Here is a 7169-nt window from a genome sequence, read left to right as displayed (position 1 = left end):
AACTATCTTATCATATTTTAAAAAATTATATATTTTATTGATAAAATATTAGATTAATTAGTATTTTATTTGAATTTTATGTTTATTAATTTTCAAATAAAGGTAAATTTTATATATTCAAATATTAAAAATCAAACAGTTTTAATTATTTAATATTCAGATTTTAATACACATTTTAATATTCAGATGTGTATTGAAATTCAAATATTTAACCTTAATACACATATTCACGCGTTTTAATTTTAGCACCTTGACATGCATATAAGTTGAAAACCCTATACAATACAAGTTCACCTTTATAAAGGCAGCTGACGGCCAAAACCCAAAAATCTCCTACTATTCCTTTGCTCTCTTCTTTCTTCCTAAAACTATGGCCCCCAAAAGCAAATCTAGCTTAGTAGACCAGCCTCCTTCTGCTTCCTCTTCTGAAGAACAGGACACACAACAAGCAGAAGAATCCCAAGAAGAAGAAGAAGCGCAATCCGAAGAAGAAGAATCTGGTGAAGAAGAAAGTGAAGAAGAAGAAGAAGAACCCAAAACAGCCCCTCCTCTTGAAAAAAAACCCACTTCCCAAAAACCCCTTCAAACCCCACAAAACAAACCTCAGTCTTCTTCTTCTTCTGAGTCCGGAACTGAAGATGGGTCAGGATCCGATTCCGATTCCGATTCGGGTCAATCCCAACCTTCCCCTTCTGCTTCCGACTTCACCGTCAAGCCCAGTATATCCGCTGCAAAATCCCCATCAAAACCCACTTCCAAGAGGCCTCAAGAAACCCAACAACAACAGGCCCAAAAAGAAAAACAATCAAGGCCCAATAAAAAGCCCAAGATTTCTGAAGAAGATAGTAAGGTTTCTGAGGAGAAGAAATCAGCTGCTACTACACCTAGCAGGCTATGGAGTGATGAAGATCAGCTTGCTATACTCAAAGGTATGGCTGAATTCAAAGCCCAAAAAGGTTCTGAACCAAATGCAACTGATATGTCTGCTTTTCATGACTTTATTAAAGGGAAATTGCAAGTTGAAGTTTCAAAAAGTCAAGTTACTGATAAGCTTAGAAGGTTAAAAAAGAAATTTTTAACTAATGTGAAAATTAGTGACGACCCTGTTTTCTCTAAACCTCATGATTATTTAATGTTTGAGTTTTCTAAGAAGATTTGGGGTGGTGCTGGAACTAGTGATACTAATGGAGTTAATGAGAATGTTAACAATGGCACTAATGGGAAAGCTAAAAAGACTGTTGATGTTGTTAAGAAGAGTACTTCTGAACCTAAGAAAAGTGCTAAAGTTAGTACCTTTACTAAACCGAAGGATGATGAGAAGCCTAAGGAAGACGAGAAACGGGCCGCTGTAAAAGAGGTAGATAAGGAGGATGTTGTGGTAAAGGGTGATGATCAACGGGATTTTCGGTCTAAGTATCCAAATTTAGCTGCATCCTTTAGTATGCCGGCCATGTCTGCTATCTTTCCGAATGGTGTTGATATATTTAAGGAGAATATGAATTTGATTGGTAGTGACAAGGCTAAGGTGTTGGAGGAGAAGTGGAAGAAACTGCACGATGATGAAAATGACATTATGCTCAAGCGCTTAGATTTGATTAGAGAGCATTACAAATTGGTGGTTGATGCAAGGAGAGGTAACTAGATGTTGATGGATTATTTTGTTCTTTTTGATGCAAACATTTAGGTACCGAGTCTGGAGCTTTTACTTTTTTGTTTCATATATTCTTGTCTCTCAAGACAATTTGTTCTTCGTGTTAATGAACTTATGTTTGATCCTGCAAGTTAGATTTTCTTTTTAGGTTTATTCGTACATGTTATTGCTTCTTTAGTTTTATTACAAGTGAAATGGTTTATGTGGGATCTTTAGTTTTGCTTCCTCTGTTTGTTCGATTGTGATTAGCTCTATGAAAAGTTTGCAATGAAATGCATACATATTCCTAAATTTTCGTGACATTGACGTTATATATTGCAAATCATGCATCCTATCTGTATGGTGGAAGCAAGCAGATGAAGTAGAAATTCCACCAGAACAAAGTTCAATTGTCATTTCCTATTCCAGATAAAGAAACACCTAAATGGTATTTTTCTCAGTTTTTGAGCTTGGGTTGTCCTTCAACTAATTTACATCACTCATAAAGATCTATTCTTCCATTTTTTTTTTGTTCTTAACTAGGTCTACATCGCTTTCAAAAGACCTAGGTGTTAAGAGACTTTTCTCCATGTGAGATTAGGTGTATCTTATCCCCTGTTAAAATCTCAGTTATCGTATTGTGAAGCCTATAGACCAGTGCATTTGGAGGTCTGCATAAGACATGGCGAAGCTATCTCAGGCGATTTTCTCTCACTTTATCCTCTATATGTGCTACCTGCACTGTAACTTTTTCCAATTTACCTTATCAAAAAGAATTGTCCAGCTTTATAGGATCATACGTCTCTTTTAATCTGTTCTTCGTCGACTTTTATGAACTTTTTGAGCCCTTGTGAGATGACACTTGCTGCCATATAATATTGTCAATTATGTAATCATTCTATCCTTAAGTAAGTTGTATTGCACGGAACCGTTGTAGCATTTTTTTCATGTCAGCCATCCTAGTTTAGTTGTATGGTTATATATCTGTCTGTCGTACCTTTTTCCCGGGAGACTGAAACTAGATATCCAAATTGTTCCGTTAAGCACCATAAGTCCATCTAATCTCACTTCACCACCTTCATTCTATTTATGGTGCAACATCCCACCCTTTCATCTTCTCTCCTCTGGCCTCTGTCCCAATAGAATTACTTTGCACCATTCTTTGTTGGTGCTTGCTGAAACTTTTACTTCAGCTGCTGGATTTGGATATTTACTTGATGCACATTTATGTCTCTCTTGAGCAGTGGGCCTATCTGAAACAACCTCTCTACCGTCAAGGTAGGGGTAAGGTCTGCATACACACTACCCTCCCCGGACCCTACTTGTGGGATTACACTGGGTTTGATATTGTTGTTGTACTTGATGCACATTTATCTTATATGCTGAGTTTTTCTGCTGCTTAAGTTAAAAGGTGTTGGACTTCATTCGCTGGAAAATTATACTATGTAAATAGAGTAGAAATGATCTTTTTTGGTTATACCCGAGCTGTTGAATCCCCTTGTTATGTAGAAGAATTCAAGTATAGTAGTAAATTGTTTTCGAAATTACTTTGGGTCATAGGTTCGACTTCCAGCTTGACATCCTAGAATTTTTTTGAATCCCCTTGTATAAATTTCTGGTTCCCCTAGATTTTATTCATAGCTGGAATGCTCACGTTTATGTGCAGTCATGAAACTTTGATTGTTCTGACGGAGCTTATTGTTATATAAATCATATATTTAGTGCATCATTCTGTATTTCTTTTAAAATAAGTATGTGGTGCTTAAGCGAGTAGCATTTGCAGCACTCATTCAATTCTTTGGAATTCATCAGAATACATTTTCTCTTGATACAGCTGGTGTGATCTTAGTCATAACAGTATCTTTAGGATGGGCTAATATATTGGTGTGTTAGCTGCTTATTTTGCTCTATATTCTTTCCTTTGACGGTTCATTTTCTATTTCTTAATTATTCTTTCCTTCTAGAGTTTCAATTTTTTATTTTAATATTCTTTACTTGTTTTCTTAAGCTGATGATAAGGGCCTACCAGTGAGAGTTGTTAGTTTAAAATGAGCATGATCAAATGGTTAAGACCATTCAGTGTAGCTGATAAATTTGGCTAATAATCAATAAGAGTAAGTGGCTAAAAATAAGTTCTAGAGGTTTAATATTTTAGTTTAAATTACCAAATAAAAGAATATTTTAATTTTAAAACTGAAAGTGTGAGGCTGGCTCTATATTAACTTAGAAACCATAAGTTGTTGCGACAATGGACCTTTTCTCCTGTTCTGCTAACTAAGCCATTTTGGACCAAACGCATTGGCATGTGATGCTCAAATTAAACGAGCAAAATAGAGAATTGGCCGGTCTGCAGAAACTAATTGTAAAATGTATAAAATATATAGTATATTTTTTGTATATAATATACATATATACAAAAAAATATACATTTTTTCGGCTACATTATTTTTCAGAGTGCCTAAAAATATACATTTTTCAATCAAACAACGATATAGCCCTTAGCAAAAAACATATCAAGAACATTGATTATCAATAATAGTCTTCAATACTAATTCTTCTAACTACGATCCACAATCATAGGCTAAGCCAGAGAGTTTCACTCTACCAAAATATATTCCACTATCTGACAGCCCCAAGAAAGAAGACGAAACTAAAAAAAAAAAAATGAAATGTGTAGAAAATCAAGAACTTGCAATCTTAAAAAAGGGTTTGCCGTGGGAAAAGAAGTTCATAATATTGGACTATGGGGCGAGTATCATTGAAGCTGTGGTAAAATATGCAACAGAAAAGATGGCATGGACAAAACACAAAATTCCACCAATAGAGAAGAAGTGATGATGTGAAAACCCACAGGAAGCTCTTGACTTGTTGTTTGCCATCGTCCCAATTACAAGCAGTCCCATTGCTATTGCCATTATGATCCTGAAAACCCCCCGAAAGCATATTAGCAACATGTAGGGACATTTTTTGACTCTTTAAGTCTTTTCTGCTCAATGGTTTTGTCAAAAAGTAGGATAGGTTTAATTTTCTGAATTCTGTCCTTTTGATTACACGGTAACATGTTTGCCTCAAATCATGGACAATATTCTTGATTGAATATCCATTACCTTTACCCCAACCCAACGAGGAACTCTTCAAGATATTATTATACCAATAAATATGAAAATAAACAAACACTTGACTTAGTGGAGGAAATGTGTTGTTGTTTCTTGTTTGCTCATATAATTTTATGCAATCTTCACCCCTTGAACTAGATATTGAGGTGGAGTTAGTTTATCAATTATTAACACCCTCCCGCATTTCCTTGCAAATATAACCAAAGTAAATCAAAACAAAATAACAAGATTGGTTTTAAAGTACTTTTCCAGGATTGATGAATGAAGGGGTTGAAGACATACCAAGTAAAAACAAGACAAGCCATTGATAGTTGCCTACTTGGGGGTGCTTTCTTAATATCATCAGTAGCGCAAACGCTGCAACCTCCAAGAAGATTGGCAAGAACATGTGCTATTGCAAGAAGACAAGTTGCAGCTACACCTAGTACAAATGCATCATGACTTGGCTCTTTACACTCGAACAACCATAACCTCAGGTGCTTTTCCTGTTTCAATATCCACAAAACAATAACAAAACCTGAGTTATATATACTGATAATATAAATATTTATTTACTATCAGGGAGTATATAATTGTCTTATTTTTCAAATAACTAGTTTCACCTATTGTGGACAGTTACATGTAGTAAATCTGATGGTAAAAAAGTTCTTTTATTATATCAGTGTGAAGAAGTTAAACTCAAAACAGAATCAGATACGATCAAACACAAATTTTTCTATGGGGGTTTGAGGATGTGTCATGCTTGCATTGCTGTTTGGAGGAGATATACCTGGTTTTGAGCTGCTTCTGCTTTGATTCCAAGAATCCCAGCTATCGCGTCTAAGGCCACAATCAGTAAGCATGCAAAAATACCAAACATCTTAGCCATTTTTTCATAAACTTCTAGGACCTTCAAACAAAAAGAAGGCAAGGACTTTCAACAGGAAAAATGTAGTATGTTTTCAGGGTTAGTCCCTCTCTTTAGTTCTGGGATGTGAAAAGAGTAAAAGCAATTTGATACAACTGTATTTACATTAGATATACCTTAGTATAAATAGTAAGATCTATTGAAATGGGTTCTTAGTAATGGTATAAAACATAATAATACCAAAGTGTATCTGTAGCTTTTAAGAAAAGCTTCTTTTGTCCATACAATGCTAGCTTTGTTTGTGCTTTTTTGCCTACTTTTTCCTTCTGTTGGGATTCCCTATATTGCATACAAAAAAAGTTGGGTATAAACCAGCTAAGGAGTAAAGAATAATGTGGCTTAGGCATCTATCAATTAATGAAATGTAAATCGGTGTGTTTCCATTTGCTTTTTTTACTTTGAAATTAAGGTACACAGAAAATTACTTTACCCTCCACACCTCAGAATTGGTAAATTTATCTAATTTTGATTTAGGACAAACTCAAATCACGATTCATTTCATTCTTTATTTTGAATTTATGAAAACATGTCATTTGAAATCTTAGAGATCTGAATTCTATTAATTTTAAATCTTCTAGTATTAAAGTATAAATCCCTCCTACTGAATAAACTCCAAGTACATTACTTGAAAACCATTTTCTTTAAATCCTAAATTTCTAGTAATATTTATAATTTCATCTAAATTACTCAATTTCATAAGCTTATATTAATAAAATAATACGATCACGATGCTAGAGAAAAGGAAAGGATCGAAAGGGAGAAAAGAAGATCTACAAGAATATTTTAAGTAGTTTGCACAAGCTAGCATCAGTGTTCCTTGAGCAAGAAGCAAGAATCTATAGGCTTTCATACAACTAAAAAGCCAGTTCCCCACAAGATTAGACAGTACGAGAAGCCACTTTTTGCTCATTAGACAAGAGGGGTTGCTCTGATGGTAAGCAACCTCCACTTCCAACCAAGAAGTTATGAGTTCGAGTCACCCCAAGAGCAAGGTGGGGAGTTCTTGGAGGGAAGGATGCCGAGGGTCTATTGGAAACAGCCTCTCTACCTCATGGTAGAGGTAAGGTCTGCGTACACACTACCCTCCCCAGACCCCACTAGTGGGATTATACTGGGTTGTTGTTGTTGTTGTATTGTATACATATAATGACTATGGAAAAAAATTATTTTGTTTAGATATTGACATTTTGGAGGATTCAATACGAGTGGCATCATTTTGGAGAGTCCGCAACATAGATCTATATAATCGCACCAACCACTGAAACTAAAAATAGTCAGCTATGTATAATATATGTATAATGCTTATATAATACATATAATCGTGTATAATTAATATATACCAGCTAGAAAAATTAAATATTAAATCTGGTCAGTTATTTATGTAAAGATCCATATTGGAACCAAATTGTCAAAATGGCATGATATAGCCATTTTTACGGGTGGTTATTGAAAGATAGTATGTGCTTGCAAAGTTATTGAAAAGTAGTCACCGTTTAATACGGAGATAAAATTTGGA

At 34.8% G+C, this 7169-nt stretch overlaps 2 protein-coding genes across 2 annotated transcripts; one reads left to right on the top strand and one right to left on the bottom strand.

The window, feature by feature from the left end:
- The first annotated feature begins 289 nt into the window (after positions 1-289).
- On the top strand, positions 290-1860 carry LOC107812566 (STOREKEEPER protein-like). Its single transcript, XM_016637711.2, has one exon. It carries the CDS (start codon positions 371-373, stop codon positions 1640-1642), a length of 1272 nt encoding a protein of 423 aa, XP_016493197.1. The 5' UTR covers positions 290-370; the 3' UTR covers positions 1643-1860.
- On the bottom strand, positions 306-5646 carry LOC107812564 (protein VASCULATURE COMPLEXITY AND CONNECTIVITY-like). The gene is made up of 3 exons (XM_016637710.2): positions 5516-5646; positions 5029-5231; positions 306-4552 (listed from the first exon to the last, which is right to left on the bottom strand). The coding sequence occupies exons 1-3, from the start codon at positions 5612-5614 to the stop codon at positions 4372-4374; spliced, it is 483 nt and encodes a 160-aa protein (XP_016493196.1). The 5' UTR covers positions 5615-5646; the 3' UTR covers positions 306-4371.
- Between the last annotated feature and the right edge of the window lie 1523 nt (positions 5647-7169).

Source organism: Nicotiana tabacum, chromosome 2 (assembly GCF_000715075.1).
Source record: "Nicotiana tabacum cultivar K326 chromosome 2, ASM71507v2, whole genome shotgun sequence".
NCBI classification, from domain to species: domain Eukaryota; kingdom Viridiplantae; phylum Streptophyta; class Magnoliopsida; order Solanales; family Solanaceae; genus Nicotiana; species Nicotiana tabacum.
This window is presented reverse-complemented; position numbering and strand designations above follow the sequence as displayed.

What these genes read in the sequence shown, in the direction of transcription:
- LOC107812566 (XM_016637711.2), top strand. Translation starts at nt 371, where the DNA reads ATGGCCCCCAAAAGCAAATCTAGCTTAGTAGACCAGCCTCCTTCTGCT.
- LOC107812564 (XM_016637710.2), bottom strand. Translation starts at nt 5,614, where the DNA reads ATGGCTAAGATGTTTGGTATTTTTGCATGCTTACTGATTGTGGCCTTA. An exon ending in CAGAAGCAGCTCAAAACCAG is followed by an intron (nt 5,232 to 5,515) that starts GTATATCTCCTC and finishes ATATTGAAACAG; the next exon opens with GAAAAGCACCTGAGGTTATG. An exon ending in GCTTGTCTTGTTTTTACTTG is followed by an intron (nt 4,553 to 5,028) that starts GTATGTCTTCAA and finishes GGGGGTTTTCAG; the next exon opens with GATCATAATGGCAATAGCAA.